The sequence below is a fragment of the Vanacampus margaritifer genome, chromosome 9 (genome assembly GCF_051991255.1).
Source record: "Vanacampus margaritifer isolate UIUO_Vmar chromosome 9, RoL_Vmar_1.0, whole genome shotgun sequence".
Classification (NCBI taxonomy): domain Eukaryota; kingdom Metazoa; phylum Chordata; class Actinopteri; order Syngnathiformes; family Syngnathidae; genus Vanacampus; species Vanacampus margaritifer.
In genome coordinates, this window is record NC_135440.1 from 23,628,975 (window position 1) to 23,651,678 (window position 22,704).

The 22,704-nt window shown below is 39.8% G+C and overlaps 1 protein-coding gene and 1 long non-coding RNA gene across 5 annotated transcripts in view; one reads left to right on the forward strand and one right to left on the reverse strand.

Annotated features, from left to right (window-relative positions):
• The window catches only part of LOC144057784 (uncharacterized), a 32,114-nt gene extending 28,874 nt beyond the window's left edge, over positions 1-3,240 (forward strand). Inside the window, exon 4 of the long non-coding RNA XR_013295326.1 lies at positions 3,140-3,240. This is a non-coding gene — a long non-coding RNA (uncharacterized LOC144057784). The remainder of the gene's footprint in view (positions 1-3,139) is intronic.
• Positions 1-22,704, reverse strand: part of slc9a1a (solute carrier family 9 member A1a) — a 36,831-nt gene that overhangs the window by 2,355 nt on the left and 11,772 nt on the right. For 3 of the 4 annotated variants that reach the window (XM_077575679.1, XM_077575680.1, XM_077575678.1), the window contains 11 exons: positions 16,696-17,168; positions 15,638-15,888; positions 10,871-11,088; positions 8,565-8,767; positions 7,484-7,573; positions 5,668-5,738; positions 5,408-5,584; positions 3,383-3,509; positions 3,128-3,229; positions 1,588-1,669; positions 1,267-1,323 (listed from right to left, as the gene is read on the reverse strand). In XM_077575679.1, the coding sequence (XP_077431805.1) occupies positions 1,267-1,323; positions 1,588-1,669; positions 3,128-3,229; positions 3,383-3,509; positions 5,408-5,584; positions 5,668-5,738; positions 7,484-7,573; positions 8,565-8,767; positions 10,871-11,088; positions 15,638-15,888; positions 16,696-17,168 (1,851 nt within the window). The remainder of the gene's footprint in view (positions 1-1,266; positions 1,324-1,587; positions 1,670-3,127; positions 3,230-3,382; positions 3,510-5,407; positions 5,585-5,667; positions 5,739-7,483; positions 7,574-8,564; positions 8,768-10,870; positions 11,089-15,637; positions 15,889-16,695; positions 17,169-22,704) is intronic. The other variant, XM_077575681.1, reaches the window with a different exon arrangement.

The following is a 22,704-nucleotide window of genomic DNA, read 5'->3' on the forward strand; positions in this document are numbered from 1 at the left end:
AATAACATTATTCACAAATCTATTTAAAACACTGGCAAAAAGAGCTTGTTGCAAAATGGCCCTGGTTGATCTCGCATACTCTGCTGCCACCCGCTGACCGTTTTTGTAATAACTACCATTGCTTCAAGCGTTCTCTTCAGTTCAGAGGCTGCATCAAAGCCTTCTGTATGCTTTAACATGAAAAAAATAAAAACGTATAAATACGTCTTTGGGAGCATGGTAATATTTAAAATAGAACGCATTTTTACGTTTTGGGGAACAAATGATTTAAGCAGTTTTTAGTGTTTTGGGGATCCACTGAGAAATGTTTTTCTCTCATATTTCATATCCAAGTCCAATAAAAAAAACACCTTTTTTTCTATGAAGTGATTTTTTTGCTTTTCACAAATTCTAAATCCAATAAAAAGCTAAATTATTGCCACATTTTTTGAAAACTTTTTTCCCTTTTATCTAGGGCTGGGTTTTAAAAAAAATAATTAATAATTGATATTGAATCGATTTTCCTTTTCGAGCCCAATATAGATTCATAAAACCATGAATCGATTATTCAAATATCTCTTCCCCCCACCCTCTGTAAAATCTTAAGAAAATAAAATTTTGTTCAAATGAATTTAAAAATATTTTCTTACATTTATGAAAGACTGGATTTATTGCACTTTAAAACCATTAGTTTGTGATTTTTATTTGACTTATCTTGCTGCCTGTGTATATTTTTTCTTCACATTTCCTTTTCAAAATGAATAAAAAAGCATGTACAGTAAGTAGTACCTTGACTTGTGGTTATTGTTTTTTTACGGTTTCACTCTAAAAACAATTTCTCTCCTCTAAATTACGCATAGTAACCGTATTTAGCTTGTTGTTGTTGATTGGCTAAAAAGTCTTTCTTAGCCTGTTGCTCTGCCAAGCACTTCATCCGTGTGGACTAACGACATCCGTGTGGCTGAGGGTTGACTTTTTTTTTTTTCTAGTTAAAAAAAAAAGGAAAAAAAAGCACTCCTGTGCGTGGGGACAGGCATTCCATTTGCGTGCGCACACGGGATGAACACATTCTCTGCGTAGGAGAAACATCGGGTCAACCAAATAATTCAGAAAAGGAAAAACAATGCACAATGCGGGGATTGTAAATTGGGATCGGTTCATACTATGAACTGAGCTAAGTAGGTTTAACGAGCAGCTTGTGTGAGGCATGCGTGTTAGCGCTCTGGCGATGGTGACGAATTGGGTCAGGAGGGGGGGGTTATCGTCTTCACTCCTCCGGCCACTTACCTGCACCCGCCGTGTCCGCTTTCTGCTGCCGAGCGGGTTTGAAATCACTTTCTCTGCCTAAAAACGAAACCACACTGTTTACATGGCGACGGCCGCCGCATGCAAACATATTTCCATCTGCGGGGGGGGGGGGGGGGGGTATTTTGAGTGGAATAGAAGCTTGGAGTGGCAGGAATTATTCTGAATATTGCTGTGTGAACACAACGCAAACAAAAGGTGGGTGCGTGCGTGATTTGCTCCCTGCGTGTGTACACAGCACGGAGTGTTTGCGCTCGGCGTCTCGGGGGGGGGGGGGGGTGTGCGCACGTCGGAGGTGTTTACCTGAGGCCAGTCTGGCTCTGCGCATGGTCGGCGAGTCGGGGGGAGCGGCGGGCACCGTCAGGTAGTTATTCATGTCTTGGATCTGGGAGACGACAACGAGATTACGTGCTGATGTCTTTTACTTTCGCTAAGCGCTACTTATAAAATCTGTTTAAATGGTTGCCAGGTAGCAGTCAAAACGACTTCAGTCCCTTTGACCTACCTGGAATGTATAAAGTGAACCCCCACATATTTGTGGTTAGCCCAAAAAAAAAAAAAAAAAAAGATTAATAAAATTTGGAGTGTCAGGCGATTACATTTTTTAATTGTAATTGATAACATGACTTCAATAGTTAACTCACAATTTATCACAAATTTTATATCTGTTCTAAATGTAGTACAATAAAAAAAAAATCTAGGTTTTCATACTCTTTTTGTCTAAAAAAGTGGATTTTTTTTTTTAACTAATAGAAATAGTTTAAATGAATTTTTGACGTCTATAGTCGTCAATGGCAGTGAATGAGTTAAGTATATTTATTTGGATATTAAACGGAATAAGGCCGTTTGAAAGAGTGTCACGCAGAAATAACGTCATTGAGCAGCGGCCAATAGAAAAGCACCTTCAGATGATGTCACTCATAGGCAACAATTTTGCGTGCTTGACTTTTAGCTCCAATGGCTCGCCTGCTTTTTTTTTTTTTTTTTACTCAGCCGAAATGCAATATTAGGTACGAAATGTGTTACTTTTTTCATTTTACCGTGGTATTTATTAAATATTGCACACAATCCCATAAAAAAAGAACAAAAACTAATACTGAAACTAACTAAAACTAACCTTTTTTTTTTTAGATAATTAAAAATAATAAAAACTAACAGAACCACCCTGAAAATTAATTAAAACCAATTTTTGATCCAAAATGATTTGATTGTCAATTATTTCTGCTTCAATTTATGGATGTGCAAAGAATCGTCATGATCTACTCCAGTCTTGCTCGCTAATGCTAATTAGCGCGCTACTTGCGTGACTTTTATCATACAAAAGAACGGCTGTGCATACAAAACGCTTCAGGAATGTTTTAAGAGAATCATCTTAACATGACTCACCGGCACACGCTCTTCCTTACGCTGCAGGAAAAAAACTTTTATTGGCATCATTTAATTTGGACTTTTTCCTTCTACTCTACTTTAATGTGGCTACAACTTGAGTGTATCAGAACGCGCGGAACCACACTGCCCCTAAGTGGCCAAATCGTGTACAACAACAGCGCTCCCAATAAAAGGCACGAACAAACAAGGGCAAGACAGTATAAAATAATTTCAATAAAATTGATTTGGGGACATTTAAAATCGATTCTGAATCGTACTAAATGAGAACCGCGATTATTATGAGAATATTTTTTGGGGATCACCCCTACAATTTTTTTTTTTTAAATAAAGTTTTTGTTTTTTTTAATTTAAATACAATAAATAAATAAAGTACAGTTTTTGTTGTAGGATATTTTCTACAAGATAGTTTCCCCAAAAGTATGCGATTGAGTGAATAAAAAATAAAAAAGGGAACCTTCTTATCCAGGGCAATCATCTTCTGCTTGTTGAGGAGGAATTCGCTGAAGTTGTCCTCATACGGATCGGCCAGCAGGGTGTGCCGGTTGTAGGAACGCAACTGAGAACACCACACAGGTGAGGAAGAGAAAAGTTCTGATTAGTCTTCAAACATGCTGCCGCTACCCGCGTTTGATCTTTCAATCAAGCAGCGGGGAAGAAAACGTTTTCCTTCTTTCAGGGGTGACAATGAGCCGGTGAGAGTGTGGCGTACCCTCAGCCGCGTCTTTTGAAGGTTGCCCCGGAGAATCTTGCGGATCTCCTCCTCCCGGCTTTTCGACAGCTGAGGCAGAGCGCGCTCCTCGGGCTTGGCGGGCGGCGGCTTCTTGGGCTGGATGTTCCTGGGAAACACACACGCGGAGTCGCACAATCAGTCATAACGTTTACATTTGTCCGCACGGAATCTTGCGTTATCGACTGCGGCGGGAAAAGGCGAGCATCGTGACGGTTTCCGTTCAACTTTGACGTTCGTTCGCTGAGAAATGGCTTCGCTGCTCATAAAGAGCAGCTGGGGAGCAACGTGCTACTTTATCACACTTGCAATTTGTCACGGCCACGGCAGTAGTAACACTTTGTGGAGCGTGACGGCTGTGACTGCATAGAAAGAATAAAACACGTTGGATTTGGATCATCTCTAGATTATGTCAAATCTGGTTCTGTTTGCCTCACTTGTCTACGTGTTCTGTCGTCTTGACGCCGGGCAAATTCAACGAACAAACTAAATTAGAGGTTGAAGTCACATTCGATTTTGATGGCAAAAAAACAAAAACAAAAAACTTTTGTAACTTTTTAACAGTATCCATTTATCAAGCATTACTTCAATTTGAAGGCCGAATTCCCTAGTAGGCAGGAATGAGCCCAAAATGGATACTTTAAACGAGGGGTGAACCCGATCACAATTTTCTGTCCGATCACCGATCTTTTAAAACGTCTGATCTGCCAATCCCGATTTTTTTGCTGATCTCGATTTTTTTCATATCAAGCAGCATAAACCTTCAGAGTTGCAATCTTATTTTATTGGAAAACATTGAACAACATCAGTGAAATAATACAAACGGTTTGTTTTAACTGCATATTTAATAGTTCTTTGAAATAAAAATGAAAAGCCTATTAGTCATCTCGGCCCCAAAACTAAGGAAATCGGGGCCGATAAATCGGCCGGCCGATTTGGTGAAACTGGTGTCAGCGGCTAATTTTTCCACACCTTCTGAGCATCTTCAAAACACTTTTTAAACCCCTGCGTCAGTGTAACATTATTACAAACGTATTACTTATATGTTTTCTACTTTAAATAAAGTTTTCCAAAATGTAAAAATATCCGAAATCTTACATTTCCACTTACCGGTATTTTAGTTTTAATTCAGGGATGTGATTTGACCAAAGTGAAATTATCTGAAAATTTAGCCGGGGGTCTAGGGGCCGCTGGCACCCAGCTAGGTCCAGGGCGGTGCCCTGGTGGGGGGACAAGGGGGGCGATGCCCCCCGGAGCTCATGGGTTTTCCGTGTTTTTAAGTACTTTCAATGCACTCACATGACAAAGAAATAGACAAAACAACAGCATAAATTTTCAATGTATATTGAACTATCCCATATAAAATGGCAGTTTTAGTCAACTCAAAATCAGTCACATTCAAAAACATTGGACTGCCTTTGCTTTTAAAAACTATCACTGAGAATATCATCATATCTAACTAATGTGATTACTAAGTTAACACATAAATAATGTTGAAGAGTTCAAATTTCATGAACAAATAATTGTATCATGACCAAATGAAAAGTAACTCATATTAGAGCATACCACAAATGTCTTTGTTATAGCAGAAGATGTTATCTGTCGGAGTCATGTGCATACACAATGAACTACTAAAAAAAAAAAAAAAATCGGATTTTTTTTTTTTGGGGGGGGGGGGGATAAAAAAAGCGGAATTCCGCGAATTAGCGGAAAAATCACATCCCTGTTAATTTCAAACAAATAATAGAAGAGACTTCCCAAGGTCAGCAGCATTTCTTATAAAAATTGAAGTTAAAATTCTAGGTTTTCATAAAAAAAAATTAATGAAAAAAAAAAAGTTAAACTAATAGAAAAATTTCACATGAATTTTTGACGTCTATAGTCGTCAATGGCAGTGAATGAGCTCACAAGAAACTACTATTCTGTCGCACGAACGGCAACATGCGGATACACGGGTTTAAATGTACCTTCTGCCATCTAGTGGAAGCACCAAGTCATTGCACTCACTGCATGGAGACGGTCGACGGCATGGCGGAGGGCAGCTTGATGTTGCCGCCGCTCTCCACCAACTCGATGGCGTGCTTCATCTCCATCTTGTGGTAGAAAGCGATGAGCTGCGGCTCCTTGGAGCGCTCGCCGGCAATCAGGCACTTCTTTACGTACTTCTTGTTAAAGCGGTTCAGCCTGGGAAGGGAGAGGGAAAGCAAACGGTTACGTCTGAGGGAGACGGATTTGAAAGCAGGTCAAGTGTATTATTAAACGCATACTTGTCCTTCCAGTGATGGTGTCCGTAATGTCCACAGATGTCTTCGATGCCAGTCAGGAGGTGGTCAAGGAACTGTATGTGAAGAGAGCAAGACAATGAGAACAAATCCTCAACAATATTCTCATCAAGGCACTTTCCATTAACTCATTCACTGCCATTGACGGCTATAAACGTCAAAAATTCATTTGAGCTATTTCGATTAGTTTAACATTTTTTCCCCACTTTTGTTAACAAGATATAAAAACTTTTTTATTTTTTTTATTTATTGTACATTTAGAACAGATATGAAATTTGTAATTAATTGGGTTTAATTAATTAATTAATTAATTGAGTTAATTGTGAAGTCATACGATTAATTACAATAAAAAATGCCCCTAATTTTTAATCGTCTTTTTTTTTTTAATGAGTTAATTACGCTCAGCAGGGAATATCAAACTTCTGTGACATCAGCAATTTAAAAGGAAGAGGAGAAACGAGCCTGAAGAAATAAAAACTCAAATGCCGATTTATCATATCGAAATGGAAATTAGCGTCACTAGAAGTGACGATATCGCGTCTTTCTACACGGATCTCCCGAAAGTCAAGCGGGCTCTCTCTTCTGTTTATTTGTGTCATGATAGAATTTTCACCGTGCAAACACCGCAGAACACATTATTGACATTACTGCATTCCAGCCGTTTGCTCTCTTTTATAAGTGGAAGAAAAGCTGCTGTTTAGTTTAAGTGAAAGCACGTGTGACTCATCGTAAATGTGTGTGCGTGCGACACATTGTGCAATGTGGCGGTCACGAGCAGATTTGTTTATGAGCAAAAAAAAAAAAAAAACAGTGGAGAGAAGTTTGTGTGTGTGTTTCAAGTTATATTATCCAAGATATACCAAATATTATTGTTTAAAAAAAATGCAGCAAGGAATCTATAATAAATATTAAAATGTTCATAAGCACATGACATACCACCAAATGACCTGTAGGTGGTAGTAGTGATCTAAATATGCTGATCTAAACTTAAAGGGCCATGTTTTCTCTGTCATGGGACATTTCTAATTACATTGTTCATCCAGGCATTTTTAACTCTTTGACTGCCAAAAACGTTAAATAACGTTTAGTAAAATCCTATGGAGGAATGTCAAAGACGTTTGTTTCAAAACAGGTGAAACTAACCATTTTCTATTGTTGATTACTGAAAAACGGAATAAGGTAGAAACAAACTTTTTTTTTCTGATGAAAGATGAGAGTCCAATCTTTCATTTGGTAGCAAGTGTGTGTTTCCATAGTCCAAACACATAATTTTCTGTGGACCTTGAAATATCAGTCAAAATGCTTAAAATCGGCTGGCACCCACGGCATCCCTTTTCTGAAAACGTCTGGAAGTCAAAGAGTTAATTGGCGCCTAATCCCAGCTGTCTTTCAGGGCATGGAGACAAAAACAAGCAGTCGCAATCACATCCATGCGCAATTCAATGACGCTAACGTGCATGTTTTTGGAACGTGGAAGAAAGCGCGGGCAGAATACGCATACTTCACACAGGAGGCCTTCTTCCACCAGACATTTGAACCCAGATCTCCTGCCTTTTCCATTCAGGCTCCAGGATGAAAAACGTTCACGTGTGGGATTTTAAACAGTTCATCCCTTTTTAAAGCGTGAGTAATTACAATCACAATATATTTAGTGTCGCGATCCGACGAAAAACTCCTATGTCCAAATATGGTCAAATTATTATCACCCCCCCCCCCCCCAAAAAAAAAAAATCGATACCGTCTACCCTGGCGGGCACGTACCAATCGCTCATGTGAATAGAAGCAATTACTGTGGCCGAACCTGAGTGTGGATCTCCTCATTGATGGAGCGCTTCGCCTCTTGCTTCTTCTTCACTGCCAGCAGGTCCACCAGAGGCTTGATGGTCATGCCCTGAGACCAGAACAAATCAAATAAGTGACTGATCCGTATACGCGACAAACAAAAAAAACGGCAGCAAACTTTGTTAGACCGCCGCAATCATTTTCTCTATCAAGCGGACGCGCGGGCCCAATTTAGATGCCGTCGGTGCGCTGCTTGCCGTCACCTCTGTGAGGTGATTAAAATGGCTGTCAGGTTAAGTAGAAGAGCCTGGAGTGGATAATGACCCCCATTAACGGCGCCTGCCGCAAAGGAAGTTGCACTCGCATGGTGAGGATATTAAATGTCTGCATTGTTTTCTGGAATAACAAGTGAGCGATGTAGCTTACAAATAGAGTAAAGTAAGCAAATGCTAAAAGGAATCCGTTTCACCCTGGAGAACCCAAGAACCCTTTTCTTCTTTGGAAAATTATGAATTATACATTAAATGATTGCTATAAGTTCACTGAACACCAAAATATATGTTTTTTCAATTTTAACCCTTGTTTTTTGAACTAGCTCAGAGTTGCTAATTTATCAAAATATATATATATAAAACATACTCCTAGGCATTCTGCAATATGATATGAAATTAAAAATTAAATTAAAATAAATTAAAAAAAACACAATTTTACCATCTGATGGTTTCCTGAGAAAATGGTTTTGTTTGGATTGATTTCCAGCTCAACAAAACAGCTTGTCACCACCACTCTGGCTCATGTAAGTGCAATATTCATCCACTAGATGGCCCCATGCAGGGGTCAGAAGTGGCACTCTGGACTTTTGAAGTTAAATTTGTAAAAAAAAACAAAAAAAAACAAAAAGGTCTTTATTTGAGTAGCAGAATTTATAGGGGCCAAATTTGACCCGGTGGGTTCTCCAGGGTTAAATTGACCTCCTATGCAACATCTGAGGCAGGGACGTCAACCTTTGCATTTACGATGTTGTCATTTACACCCCAATGCAACTCTCTCGCCACAGTTTAACCCCCGATTTTTAGGTCACGATTAATCTTCATGCCTACCTGCACAAAGACGGTGAAGAAGATGACGATGATGATGGCGGTGAGGAACATGTTCCTCAGAGGGAAGTGGTTCTCGTCCAGCAGGAAGCCCAAGGAGAAGGCGATGGCGCCGCGCAGGCCGCCGTAGGCCACGATGAACTGGTCCTTCGTGGTCAGTTTGACGATGCGGAACTTGTTGATGACGTACGTCAGCCCCACCACGCCTGCACAGGGGCACGAGACAAACACAGTTTTGGTATTTTGAATGTGTATTCTCAATCATTGCAATGACAAATCCACTTGACACATTTTTTTTTTTTACGACACATAAGTACAATGAGCCTAAATTTGGCTCTCGAGCGCCATCTGGTTCATTATGGCTTTTATGACTCTAAAGTTTTATTTTTTTTGTTTACGTTTAGTTGATGCCCCAGTGAAGGGATATTTTGAGTAATCGCGGGCAATGCACTATAACACATCAGGTGTACAGTGCATTAAAAAATATGATTTATAATGGGAGTCAATGGGCCAAAATTTGGACATTTTTACTCATGTGTACTATAAAAATTTGTTTCTCACATATAATAATGGCAATAATCATTTTTGAAATTTTGGACGGTCCCATTTTGAACTTCAACATGTTTTGGACAATTGGGTGCAATTTCAGCTCACTCAGTGATTTTTTTTTTCTGCTTTATATTTGAGATTTATACTGATTTAATAAAAAGCAAAAAGCCAAAAATTTGACATTTTTCTTACGAGGGTAATTAGCTAACACCACAGCGTCCAGTGCTCAGGTACCGCTAAGCTAATATTAGCATACTGTATATGTTTACATTTTTATTTCTAGCCATCTATCCTCAAATTATATGACGCAGCAGCAGCGGTAAACAAAAAAAAAAATCTACTGAGCCAAAGAAGCAAAGTGGAGACTGTGGCGTATAGTAGTGCAGTATCCAGCACTCTGGTTGACCAGGTATTAAAAATAGTGCCTTGTAATGTAGCTGTTTTGTTTGTTTGTTCGTTTCCCCAACACAGCCAGCCCAGGAGAGAATGTATCACCCCAGACCACTAGGTGGCGGTAATGAGCATTAAAAAAAAAAGAGGGTGCCGACTTTTTTTTCCCATAGTTGTTGAAATCAATCATTTTCTAACATTTGTGCTTGGTGGAGGCTTAATAAAACAATATTACAAATGATATTTTTAACAGCTGTTATTTTACCACCCTAACAAACTAATGACTCAGTAAAATGACTGAGTCACTCTTGTTGTCAGTCAGGAAACATACGACGACGTGATGCAACAAGCCTAATCACGCTTCCACTTTGCGGCTCCAGAATCCTCCGGCACAAGGAAGCAACGGCAGCCCCGAGTCGCTGAGGAAATACTCAGCAGTGCTTCCTGTCACACCCGCAGAGTTGCGTAATGAGGCATTTTAGCACCTCATTACCATATCGGCTCACACACATTTATCTCCCTTGTGCATGTATACAAACAGCACAATTCGCTGGAAGGCTCTCTTGGTGGAGTTTTTCATCATTTAAAACAGTTTCAATGTATCTTTATAGACTTGGCATGCTTTTGTCGACATCTAAACCGAATACTCAAGTATGTTCAAAAATATGAAGCTAACACTGTTAGCTAAAACTAAATGCAGCTCTGCTTACCTATCGGCTTTGACATGACAGCAGGAGCATGGCAACCCTGCGGTATGGTTGTTTCTGTATGGTATAACCTCTGCGTGATAGTGTTACTAAAAGTGTAGTCACTTAACTCATTCACTCGCAGCCATTTCCACTGAAGCAACCCCCTTCGCTCCAGGCTGATTTACTGGATTTTGACTGGTTTTGCAAGGCCCACAGAATATTATGTTCCTTTTTTTATTTTTTATTTGTTTTTTGAATATTATGTTCTATTGCTATAAAAACATGTAACCTACCCAAAAAAGATTAGGGTCTCTTTTTTCATCGGGGAAAAAAAAGTATATTTTTAACTGTTTCCATTTTGCAGCAATTAGTATTAGAATATAGCTAAGTTTCATCATTTATTCACAAACTTATTGAAAACACTGGGAAAAAGAGGTTGTTTACAACATGGCCCTGGTTGATCTCTTATACTCTACTGCCACCTGCTGGCCGTTTTCTGTAATAACTACCATCACTTTAAGCTTTCTCATCAGTTCAGAGGCTGCATCAAAGCCTTCTGATTGTATAAATATGTATAGAATGCTCAGTAATAGGCAGATATCAAAAGATACTGAAAGAAAAGAAGACGGCCAACTCTCCAAAATAATATCTCCTTGTTCAAACGATGAAATGCCGACCTACCTATGACCCGCGCCACCAGGCACAGGACCACGGTGACGGTGACGAAGGTCCAGTTCCAGTTGTGCTGGCCGTCCACGGTGGCCACGCCGAGGAAGATGAAGATCAGCGTCTCGCTCACGCTGCTCCACATCTTCAGGAAGTATTTGATGGTGGTGTGCGACTTGTGGGAGATGTTGGCCTCCACGTACGGCCGCATCACCGCGCCGCACGCTATCAACCTGGAGGCAAGACAGCGTCGATAAAAGTCATTAACAATCGATCATATTGGCCCGTTTCCACTGCACGATACCCAAGATGAATGGAGAAGTGAAGACTACATAGCATGTGCAGCAGTTTAGCCATAGCTAAGCTAATCTGTTGTTGTTCTTCCACATGTGCTAGCATTCGAGTTGCTGTGTGTTGTATGCGCCTGTTTGCTGAGTTTTTTTTACCCCCAAAACTACACTGTGCTAACTAACCCTAACCCATTATTCGAAAAAAGAATGAGGGCAGCAATAATACAGGAGTATCACTGCAAAAACTGAAATCTTAAGTAAGATATAATTTCTCAAATGTAACCTTAATTTGCTTATTTTGCTTTGACAAGTTATTTTTTACTTCAAATGAAATTGCCAGACAAGATAATTGTGCTCATTTTAAGATACGTATTATCTTATTTGATCAAGCAGTCTTGGTATTGAGTGTTAACAGCCAGTTTGAAGTACTGTGAGGCTACATTCTATTTTAAATATCACCATGCTCCCAAAAACGTATTTTTACGTTTTTTTAAATATTTATTTTTTCCCAATGCTAAAGCATCCAGAAGGCTTTGAAGCCTCTGAACTGAAGAGACCGCTTGAAGCAATGGTAGTTATTACAAAAACAGCCGGCAAGTGGCAGCAGAGTATAAGAGATCAACCAGGGCCATGTTGCAAAAAAAGATACATATTATCTTATTTGATAGATACATATTATCTTATTTGATCAAGCAGTCTTGGTATTGAGTGTTAACAGCCAGTTTGAAGTACTGTGAGGCTACATTCTATTTTAAATATTACCATGCTCCCAAAAACGTATTTTTACGTTTTTTTTAAATGTTTATTTTTTTCCCAATGCTAAAGCATCCAGAAGGCTTTGAAGCCTCTGAACTGAAGAGACCGCTTGAAGCAATGGTAGTTATTACAAAAACGGCCGGCAAGTGGCAGCAGAGTATAAGAGATCAACCAGGGCCATGTTGCAAAAAAAGATACATATTATCTTATTTGATAGATACATATTATCTTATTTGATCAAGCAGTCTTGGTATTGAGTGTTAACAGCCAGTTTGAAGTACTGTGAGGCTACATTCTATTTTAAATATTACCATGCTCCCAAAAACGTATTTTTACGTTTTTTTTAAATGTTTATTTTTTTCCCAATGCTAAAGCATCCAGAAGGCTTTGAAGCCTCTGAACTGAAGAGACCGCTTGAAGCAATGGTAGTTATTACAAAAACGGCCGGCAAGTGGCAGCAGAGTATAAGAGATCAACCAGGGCCATGTTGCAAAAAAAGATACATATTATCTTATTTGATAGATACATATTATCTTATTTGATCAAGCAGTCTTGGTATTGAGTGTTAACAGCCAGTTTGAAGTACTGTGAGGCTACATTCTATTTTAAATATTGCCATGCTCCCAAAAACGTATTTTTACGTTTTTTTAAATGTTTATTTTTTTCCCAATGCTAAAGCATCCAGAAGGCTTTGAAGCCTCTGAACTGAAGAGACCGCTTGAAGCAATGGTAGTTATGACAAAAACGGCCAGCAGGCGGCAGCAGAGTAAAAGAGATCAACCAGGGCCATGTTGCAAAAAAACTCTTTCCCCCACTGTTTTAAACAGATTTGTGAATAATGATGAATCTTAACTATATTCTTATGCTAATTGCTGCAAAACGAAAACAGATAGAAATATACTTTTTTTTCCTGATGAAAAAAAGAGACTCTAACCTTTGGTAGGTTCCATGTTTTTATAGCAATAGAACACAATATCCCGTGGGCCTTGCAAAATCAGTCAAAATCTAGTAAAACAGCCGAGAGCGAAGGGGGTTGCTTCAGTGAAAATGGCTGGGAGTGAATGAGTTAAGAATGACATACTGTATTGGGGATTTAAACTTCAGCCTGATTTATTAACAAGCATTTTGCTACATTCAAGTGCAATTGAAAAGGGAACATAATCTTATCTAGTATGTATTCATCTCTATTCCTCTTGTGGTTGTCTTCTAATTCACCTACAGGAGGGGAACACCCCTGCCGCTATAATAAATACACGTGTTGTCGCTCCGACCGCTAAACGAGGGCTCCGGTTACCAATCTCGAGTTCCACAAGGCGCTATTGCGCAAGCCGGTTCCCGTCTGCTGCTCACTACTTCTCTGTTTGAGTCGACCGTTGTGCCATGTCAAAAGCAAGGCGCCAAAAAAAATCAAACAAAATCCCTCAAAGCGTCCTCTAAAAACGCCTCTCTGCAGCTGCTTGCCATCTTTGGAGCCAGGTGAAAGGAAGCGGGGGATTTACATTGATAACGTGTCCCCTTTTAATAAAAACCACAGTGACAATTCCAGGTGCTGCAAAAAGGAAGAGAGGATAAGAACGCCCTTGGAGCTGAGCATCAGGCGTCGGCCGTGACATCCCGGGGGGAGACTGTCAATCATGCCTCCTGCCTTCGAAGTATGCGGTTATGCTGCGAGTCAAATAGTCCCCTTTTAAATGGAGCCACTCAAAGACGCACGTGTTTCTATTGCAAAGCTTTTTTTGGGGGGGGGGTTTAAAAAACTAAACTAAACACTATAGTATTTCTTTTTTTCATTTTACCAAAAATGTGTGAATCCTCATGAAGGGAAAAGCTACACTAAATAGATTGATGAAATGGTTAGTAATTTTGTTAATACTTAAATAACATTTATTGTGTTTTTTTTTTCCCTTTTTCTGACATTGTTTGGATCAATAACTCATTTGCTCCCAAAAACGTATAAATACGTTCTATTTTAAACATTACCACGGTTAACATGGGGGTTAAATATACAACAGAAGGAAGCCTATAAATCACATGCCAGTCACTCCACAATTTGCAACACACAAGGATCTTCTAAGTTGAGCAGGAGGCATTAAAAAAAAAAAAAGGTGTTTTTTTTTTCCTGGCGGCAGGTCCAGTTGGGCGCATGACATCAACCCCGTCCAGTACACGGATACGACGAGGGACGTCCCTGAAACAGCCGGACTATTTCAAAGACGCACGTGTTTCTATTGCAAAGCTCTTTTTTTGGGGGTTTAAAAAACTAAACTAAACACTATAGTATTTCTTTTTTTCATTTTACCAAAAATGTGTGAATCCTCATGAAGGGAAAAGCTACACTAAATAGATTGATGAAATGGTTAGTAATTTTGTTAATAATTAAATAACATTTATTGTGGGTTTTTTTTCCTTTTTCTGACATTGTTTGGATCAATAACTCGTTTACTCCCAAAAACGTATAAATACGTTCTATTTTAAACATTACCACGGTTAACATGGGGGTTAAATATACAACAGAAGGAAGCCTATAAATCACATGCCAGTCACTCCACAATTTGCAACACACAAGGATCTTCTAAGTTGAGCAGGAGGCATTAAAAAAAAAAAGGGTGTTTTTTTTTCCTGGCGGCAGGTCCAGTTGGGCGCATGACATCAACCCCGTCCAGTACACGGATACGACGAGGGACGTCCCTGAAACAGCCGGACTATTTCACAGACACAAGAGAGCACACTTGGGGCAGAAAGTAATGCGCTGCAACCTGTGTGAAATAACTCACAAAGGAAAAAGAAGAACACCAATGACGTGAGCGTTGCTCCATACGCAATATTAAAGGGGAAATAATCTATGTTAAATCAGGGCTGGGTTATAAAAAAAATAAAATTTTAAAGGCCTTTTTTTTTTTTTACTTAGTATTCTTGAAATTACTGTTTACATGAATTGAGAAGAATTTATGAAAGACCTGATTTATTGCACTTTTAGACAATTCTAATATTTTTAATTTATATTTACAACTATTGGATTGGAATTATGAAAATATTTTCAAATTCACTTTGGAATGTAATATTTGTGGAGTTTTTATCATGTCCTTGACATTTAACTCATTGACTGGCAGCCATTTTCACTGAAGCAACCCCCTTCGCTCCTGGCTGTTTTACTGGATTTTGACAGATTTTGCAAGGCGCACAGAATATTGTGTTCTACTGCTATAAAAACATGGGACCTACAAAAGAAAGATTAGAGTCTCTTCTTTCATCAGGAAAACAAGTATATTTGTATATGTTTCCATTTTGCCGCAATTAGCATTAGCATACAGTTCAGATTCATCATTATTTGCATTCCTGGTGAAACCACTGTCAAAAAGAGCTTGTTGCAACATGGCCCTGGCTGATCTCTTATACTCTGCTGCCACCTGCTGGCCGTTGTTGTAATAACTACCATTGCTTTAAGCCACCTCTTCACGTCAGAAGCTGTATCAAAGCCTTCTGTAGTCTATAGCTTTTTTTTATTTTATTTTTTTACAGGGGAAAAACGTATAAATACGTTTTTGGGTTTGAATGAGTTAAGAACAATTGATGTTCCATAATTAATCGATACCCGATTGAAGTGAAGTGAATGAAATCGGGAACAATCGAAATCCAATCGAAATGAACTCTTGTGAATGGAATCGATTGAGGAAACCAGAATCGATACCCAGCCCTATGTTAAACTGAGTTTATTTTAGCAGACGGCAAAACTTACGCCATGATGCCAGACAAGTGGAACATCTCGGCCGACAGGTAGGCCATGTAGCTGTACAGGAAGACAAAGAGCGGCTCGATGACGCGCGTGTGCGAGGTGAAGCGTGAGGTGAACGCCGCCAGGATGCCGTAGATGGCGCCCACCAGGATGCCGCCCAACGCCACCACAAAGAAGGAGATGACGCCCAGCACGCCGTCTAACACCGACACCGTGCCCACGCCCGAGTACTCCTCGAAAAGATGGTACAGCACCTACAACACAAGAATGAAAAATAGAGTTGCCTCTCGTTTAGGGCTGTGCAATTAATCGAAATTCAATTACAATATCAATTATTACGCTCCACAATTACAAAATCGGCATAATCGTGATTATTAATACTAATTTTGAGTTTTTTAAATTGATATATTTGCACCTATTTTATTTTAACTCATTTGCTCCCAAAAACCTATAAAAAACATTTTTAAATGTTTTTGGTAATGGCAATGGTAGTTAATACAAAAACGGCCAGCAGGTGGCAGCAGAGTAGAAGAGATCAACCAGGGCCATGTTGCAAAAAGCTCTTTTCCCAGTGTTTCAGATTTGTGAATAATGTTGAAACTTAGTTATAGTTACTTAGCAAATGCTAATTGCTGCAAAATGGAAACAGATACAAATATACTTTTTTTTTTCCTGATGAAAGAAGAGACTCTAATCTTTCTTTTGGTGGGTTCCTAGTTTTTATAGCAATGGATCACGGAATTTTGGGCTTTGCAAAATCGGGCATTCTTTTCAGTTCAGAGGCTCCATCAAAGCCTTCTGTATGCTCTAGCATTAAAAAAAAACAAAACGTATAAATCCATTTTTGGGACCATGGTAATATTTAAAATAGAACGTATTAATACATTTTTGGGAGCAAATGAGTTAATATCACTCTTTACTTTTGTTTCCCTGTATTTTGTCATGTGTGAGAACAAGGCAAGAGACAAATTGCGGCAGTCTATCACCATAGTAGTCTGGTCGAAAAATCTCTTTTGAAGGTTCGAAATACAAAGAAGCCTTCATCAATTGAACCGACTCACCACCGTGACGGCGTCGTTGAGCAACGACTCGCCAAAGACCAGGATGTGCAGCAGCTCGTTAATGTGAATCTCCTCAAAGACCGCCAGCACGGCCACGGGGTCCACGGCCGAAATGATGGAGCCGAAGAGCAAGCAGGGCAGCAGCTCCAACGAGTGCAGGTCCGACGGGTTGTTGGGCTGGATCTGGCATACGGCGTACAGCAGCCCGCCGATGAAGAAGGCGTTCCACAGCGTGCCCACCACGGCGAACATCAGGATGGTGCCCAGGTTCTCCATGAAGGGGCGGATGGGCAAAAAGTAGCCGGCGTCCAGAATGATGGGCGGCAGCAGGCAGAAAAAGAACAAGTTGGTGTCCAGCACCGGCGGCACCTTCTGGCCGGCCAGTTTGATAAGCCCGCCCACCAAAAGGCCCACCAGGATCAGCAGGCAGCTTTCGGGCACAATCCCGGGCAGGCGAGGGATGAGGTGAAAACCTGAGAAGATTGGGCGGGGAAAAAAAAAAAAAAAGAGTGGTGTTAGTGTATTTAGTAGTGATAAACGAAAACATGTCTAAATCAAATTAAAAACATCATTTAAGCAGTCTTATGTCCTTCGATCAGTACGATTTCAAAACAACCAAACTGTGAAATCATTGCTTGCAGTGCGAGGTAATCATTTTGTGCTCGCCTTCAAAGTTTCACGTCCTGCTCGTCAAGCTATTTTTTTTTTATAGGTTTTAGGTGAACTAATGAATGCACGTACATACACATTTTCACCCTCATACAAAAAAAAAAAAATACAAAAAATATATATATATATATATATTAAAAAAAGAAGAAGAAAAAAAAGGAGAGCAATGATGATGACATGTTAAATCGGTAAAATTACCGAATGAACAATACTGATTTCTCCAGAATTTTTTTTTAAAAATAAATTAAAAAAAATTAAAAAAAAAAAAAAAGTTGTCAAGAGGAAATGAAGCGTGTGACACATTTTGACGCAAATTTCTTAGTGAAAACTGATTCCAAAATGTTCCATCGACAAACCTGACAAAGCGTTGATGATTTTAGATTGCTACAACGAAGTGACGTCAAGTAAAGGGAAATATCCAAATGCAAATGTTCCGCTCATTTCAGACAAATCCCAATTTTGACTGAGTTCCAATTCATTAAAACAACCTTTCATCTGGCGGCTCATATTTCACATCTCATATGGCACCGCCGTCGCCATTGCAAATCCTTTTATAATTAATGACATTTTAGTTATCACACGTCTTTTTTTGGCGGGTGGCAAGAATAGATTCAAGCCACAGTTTAGCAGCGACGTCTAAATCAAGTTAATAACACTCCACTGAAACTGGAGCTTCTATTTGCATTGTTTTGATAGCTGGTCCCGCCCTCATCTTTAGCTAGCTGCAGGTCGTTTTACTCGACGGTTGCATTGTTTGTGCAAGCAAGCAAGCAGGCTAGTGATTCACGTCACATGGATTGAACCCAATTCCTGCTGAGCTTGTCTCGCCACTTTGTAGCCTTGGCTTTCCCTAACTTTGCCTATTTTCGCCACAGGCCAATACCGGCCTCATATTTTAACTCACTCCCAACCATTTTCACTGAAGCAACCCCCTTTGCTCCCGGATACTGGATTTGGACTGATTTTGCAAGGCCCAAATTGTAATATACTGATGCTATAAAAACATGGAACCTACCAAAAGAAAGATTAGAGTCTTCTTCTTTCATCAGGAAAAAAAAAAGTATATTTCTATCTGTTTCCGTTTTGCAGCAATTAGCATTAGCATATAGCTAAGTTTCATCATTATTCACAAACCTGTTGAAAACACTGGGAAAAAGAGCTTGCTCCATCGTGGCCCTGTCTGATCTCTTATACTCTGCTGCCACCTGCTGGCCGTTTATGTAATAACTACCAATGCTTTAAGCAACCTCTTCAGGTCAGAAACTACATCAGAGCCTTCTTTATGCTCTTTAAAAAAACGGATAAATACGTCTTTGGGGCCATGGCAAGATAAAAAAAGAACGTTTTTATACGTTTTTGGGAGCAAATGAGTTAAAAGTATTTATGGGGGATGTCGATACCTGACACCGATACTTAAGGCAAAATAAAAATCTGACATTGAGTAAGACCTCCTGGTAGTCGTTGATGCCAGGAAGAAAGGTCTTTAGTCACATTTTTTTTTGTCATTGTGTTAAATGAAATTTTATATATCAAAAGTGAGTATTCAAATGTTCAAAATTGCCTTTATTAAAATGATTACACAGCAGCTGTAATTCACTTTATATTCTAAAGTTTGGGTTTGGCAAGGGATGTAAATAAATGTGTTTGATATTGACATTCTGAAGACCTGAACCCTGACCCCATCACTCCCTTAGCTCAAAGTTACGCAATCACACCATACAATGGAGGCAACAGGACAACTGGAGCCAATGCAAGAGGAGGGAGAAGGACTTCAAAGAGACGACGACGTCAGTCCTATGGTGTGAAGTCTTGTCTCGGTTATATTTACTGTACATAAGCGCAGCGGCGGTGCCAGCTGACATCAAGCGCAACTCATCCCGGACACGCAAACACGCATACAGAAACATGAGCCAGGTAAGAATACATGCTCACATGAGGGCTCAACAAGCAGTGATTGAAGCTGTAATGTGCATGCCAGGCCAGTAGTTGGCGATGTCATTCTATCAAAAATGTCTTTTGAAAATGTCTTGAAATACGTGGTATGTGACTGATTGCTGTTAACACATTCACTGCCATTGACGGCTATAGACGTCAAAAATTCATTTGAACTATTTCTATTAGTTTCACATTTTTCCACTTTTGTTAACAAGAGTATGAAAACCTAGGAAAAAATGTATTGTAAATTTAGAACAGATATAAAATTTGTGATTAATATTGAGTTAACTAGTGTCATGTGATTAATTACAATTAAAAAAATTAATTGCCCAACACCTCTAATAAAAAAAAAGAAAAGGAAAGATTATTAAAAATTAGGGGTGTCAGACAATTATTATTTTTTTTAATTTTAATTAATCGCATGACTTCAATAGTTAACTCACGATTAATCACAAATTTTATATCCGTTCTAAATGTACAAAAAAAAAATTCTAGGTTGTCACACTCCAAAAAATGTGAAACTAATAGAAATAGTTCGAATGAATTTTTTACGTCTATAGCCGTCAATGGCAGTGAATGAGTTAAAACAGATGGGAGGATTCCATAAAAAACATAATGAGCCCAAAAAACTGCAAGACAAAAAGCAAACACAAACAAAAGGTCCAGGAGTGCTAAAGAAAATAAAGCAAATTTACTAACTACCACACAATGTGCTACATGAAAATCTTTATAAACAGTCAGTCTTGCTCCAGGAAGCCAAAGTGTTATGACGGCCTTAAACAACTATTATTTCTACGCACACGCGAGATACGCCCTTGAATTACGGATTCCCAGATTTTTCTTCCACTTCTGCATACTTTCTCAATGACTGAAGCACGACGACAAAATCAGGCACATGCGTCGGGGGAGCATCTTAAAAATGTGTCCAATGTCCCGAAGATCCCCGTTGGGATTGTTCAGGCCTCGGCTAGTGCTAGCTTTAGACAAGGAGTACATACTGTAGCATCAATGGCCGCATTACAAGCGCACTTAGCAGTACAGTGTGCTCAAGCACGGCATGAGGAATGGGTTCATGGGAATACAAGACGTCTGAGGCCGGGGGGAGGGAGGCTGTATATATTCACATCTCATAGACAACGCTATTACTGTTTGAGCGTGTGAGCCCAACAATTCAAAGTCTGTGGGGGGGGGGGGGGGGACGCACAACTGGAATTTCCGACACGGACGCGTCAGCGGCCGAGGATTGTCTTTTCATAGAACTTTCGCGGCGAGCGCCGCCAACTCGGCAGGGCTGCACTGAAAGACGGCCTTTGATAAGAGGAACCATATGTGTTTTCCTATGAAACCTGATGAGAGGGATGAGGATTACACGTCTAATCCCTAACGCTATCATAAGCATGACTGTCTATTCTTAAGGTACGTCAATGGCCTGTACTGGAGGCTAAACAGCATTCGGCTACAAATAACTCAATGTCAGCTTCCATCAGGAACTGGCTCGTTACGATAAAGGTGGCTGGTCGTCGCGGCAACCACCAAAACCCTGTCAGCACTCGGGCCCGGGTATCGATCCATCAGTATCCAATCCGAGGAGTAGTAAGCCTCCCCACTCGGCTAGAGAAGCAATTGAGCATGGTGCGAACCACTTGCTCGCCACATAATTCTTGAGGGACTATTATCATGAGAGCCAGGATTTCCTTTCAGAGTAAACAGCACCGTGCTGCTAGTAAATAAACGGGCTTCCCGGGGCAAGTTTTGTGTCATGGGAGAAAGTTCAACTCAACAAATACATGCCGTGCTGCGAGTCACAGCAGGTTGTCAAATTGGGGCACAAAGGTTGGATTTGGACTGCATGCTTCAAGTCACAGTATATTCCGATATCTTGTTCCTAAGTGGCACAATTTGCATTACTTACCAAAACACTGCAGTATGGATGAAAAGACGCTACAGTATATTCTTTGCCTTTCCTCTGATACGGGGGTGAATTCACCGACAATTTTGGCTGTTCACCAGCTAGCGTTAGCGGATACCTTTTCAGATGGGTGAACTTGTGTTTTGCTTACAACTAACTGAAGATCAGTCTTGAAGTTGTCAGGGGACCAGAGGAAGGATCAAAGAAAAAGAAATCCTGCATTAGAAGAGGGAAAAAAAAAATGAAGATAATCAGTCTTGCGGCAAGTGACTATGCTATCGGGCCAGCCTCGTTATTAATCAAATATCTCAGTTTGCTTCGCAGGCCCACCTCGTGCTGATTTCAATGAGGCGTCCGTGTTGCCAATGCCAAAAACACATAATTGGCGAATAATTAATGTCAAGCTCTTACCATTATTTTGGCATGGTAAATTTGATGCTTCAATTCATTAAACGATTCCACCTCTTAACCTAGTGCATGTGATATTTTTGCAGTAAATGAAACTAGTGGATTCGTTAAAAAAAAGAAAACACCAGTGAGCGAATTAAAATCAATTGCGGGCACTTAATCAATATTAGGAACCTTCAGTGTTTGTGTAATTACCACCAAGTCTTTATCGTTAACCATCGGTCGATTGCCCGGGCTTTTTAGCATTTATATCGACTAAGAACCTTGCTCGTTAGCCTGTTGTATTTGAAACAAGGTGCTATCTAATCTAGCAAGAAAACAAAAGGCTTGCAAAAGGAGCAAATGTTGGCCTCTGGGAAAGTTGTGCTCTACATTTGTGAGCCAAGAAGAAAAAAAAAAAAAGATCAAGAATGTTGTGACGACACAGCTAGTGATTGTACATTGTACACACAAGTCAACGCTACGACACACAATCAAGTGTATTGATAGAAAATAAAAAACTGCACGTTTCAATACAAATTGTTACTCACGGGGGAAGTGAGTCATGGAAGGGCCTTATCGACTTAGCTCAGTTAAGTAAATTGAAACGACACACCTGCCAGGAAAATGTCAACTGCTCCCTTATACGTGAGGGTGGAGGGGGGAGGGTATGATTGTGCATCTTTGTGCACGTTTCTGATGGCGCATTGCACAATCAGCGGCAAACATTCTTTTTATCTAATAATACTAGCTATAAATATTTGCTTTTTTTTTTTTTTTTTACATAATGTTCTTGTGATAGCCATTAGGCCCCTCATTTCAACAGCAGCGATAAGCATCAGCGTGTTTTGTTTGTTGCTGACTTTGAAATTCTTGCATCGTGATCTTGGAAGAAGAAGACAAGGAGGCCGGCCCACGGTGCCGGATGGGAAGGTGTTCCTCTGAGTGGCATTAAGCATAAATGAACTGGTGCAAAAGTTATTTTGGCATGGCCGACGTCAAAGCCCTGACTATCCAAAAATAGGCCTGAGCTCACTGGCAACAATCAAAATAAAGGTGGTGGGCACGCGTATTTGGAAGTCGCTATGTGAATGTGACGGCAATTACCC